Source organism: Haliaeetus leucocephalus, unplaced genomic scaffold (assembly GCF_000737465.1).
Source record: "Haliaeetus leucocephalus isolate CR32 unplaced genomic scaffold, Haliaeetus_leucocephalus-4.0 Scaffold339, whole genome shotgun sequence".
Taxonomy (NCBI): Eukaryota; Metazoa; Chordata; class Aves; order Accipitriformes; family Accipitridae; genus Haliaeetus; species Haliaeetus leucocephalus.
The window spans coordinates 23,767,529-23,768,284 of NW_010972775.1; the positions used below are offsets into that span (position 1 = coordinate 23,767,529).

The window sequence follows — 756 nt, forward strand, 5'->3', positions numbered from 1 at the left end:
GGGGGGGGTGTGCGTGTAAAGAGGGGGGGTCCGGGCTGAGCCCGACACCCCCACAGCGAACTCACCCGCTGCCCCGGGGTGCGCTGGCAGAGCGGCCGGGGCACCGGCACTGCCACCCCGGGGAGCGTCCCCCCTTCCCCCGGCACAGGCCAGCCTCATCCCCCGCCCCGGTCACGCGTGGGGCAGGTCCCGGGCGCCGGACAGGTCCGCGGCGGGGGCGGGAGCCCCGGGGAACGGGGCTGCGTGCGGGGCCGGAACCGGGGCCGGAGCGACCCCGGGGCGTCATCCCCCTCCGACAGCGGCCGGTGCAGGGGGGCGCCGGCCCCGGGCCCCCGTCGCGCCCACCTGCTTCTCCAGGGAGTCCTTGGCCGAGAGGGAGGGCTTGGGGGAGGGCGCCCGGTCGCAGACGCAGCCCTCGAGCAGGTAGAGCCCCGAGGGCCGGGAGCTGGAGTCGGTCTCGAAGTAGAAGAGCATGTTCTGCAGCAGCGCGAACCACTTGGTGTGCCATTTTGTGTTGTCGGAGCTCCGCTTGCTCAGGTAGCCCTTCCTGGCGCCGTCCTTCTTCGCCAGCAGCCCCAGGTAGGTGACGTGCCCGTCATTGAGCCGCATCCCCTTCTGCATCTTGGTGGGCACCGCCAGCTCCTCACATGGTCCCCGCCGGGCAGCCGGCGGGCGGGTCCCTGGCGAGCAGCCGCAACCCCCGCGCCCGCATCAGCGGCTCCCGCTGCCCCCGGAGAACCGGCGGCCGCCGCGGCG

General features: G+C 75.0%; 1 protein-coding gene across 1 annotated transcript in view; it reads right to left on the reverse strand.

The window, feature by feature from the left end:
• The window catches only part of RASGRF1 (Ras protein-specific guanine nucleotide-releasing factor 1), a 42,791-nt gene extending 42,036 nt beyond the window's left edge, over positions 1-755 (reverse strand). Inside the window, exon 1 of the mRNA XM_010572168.1 lies at positions 346-755. Within this exon, the coding sequence (XP_010570470.1) occupies positions 346-621 (276 nt within the window). The 5' untranslated portion in view covers positions 622-755. The remainder of the gene's footprint in view (positions 1-345) is intronic.
• Position 756: the final 1 nt, after the last annotated feature.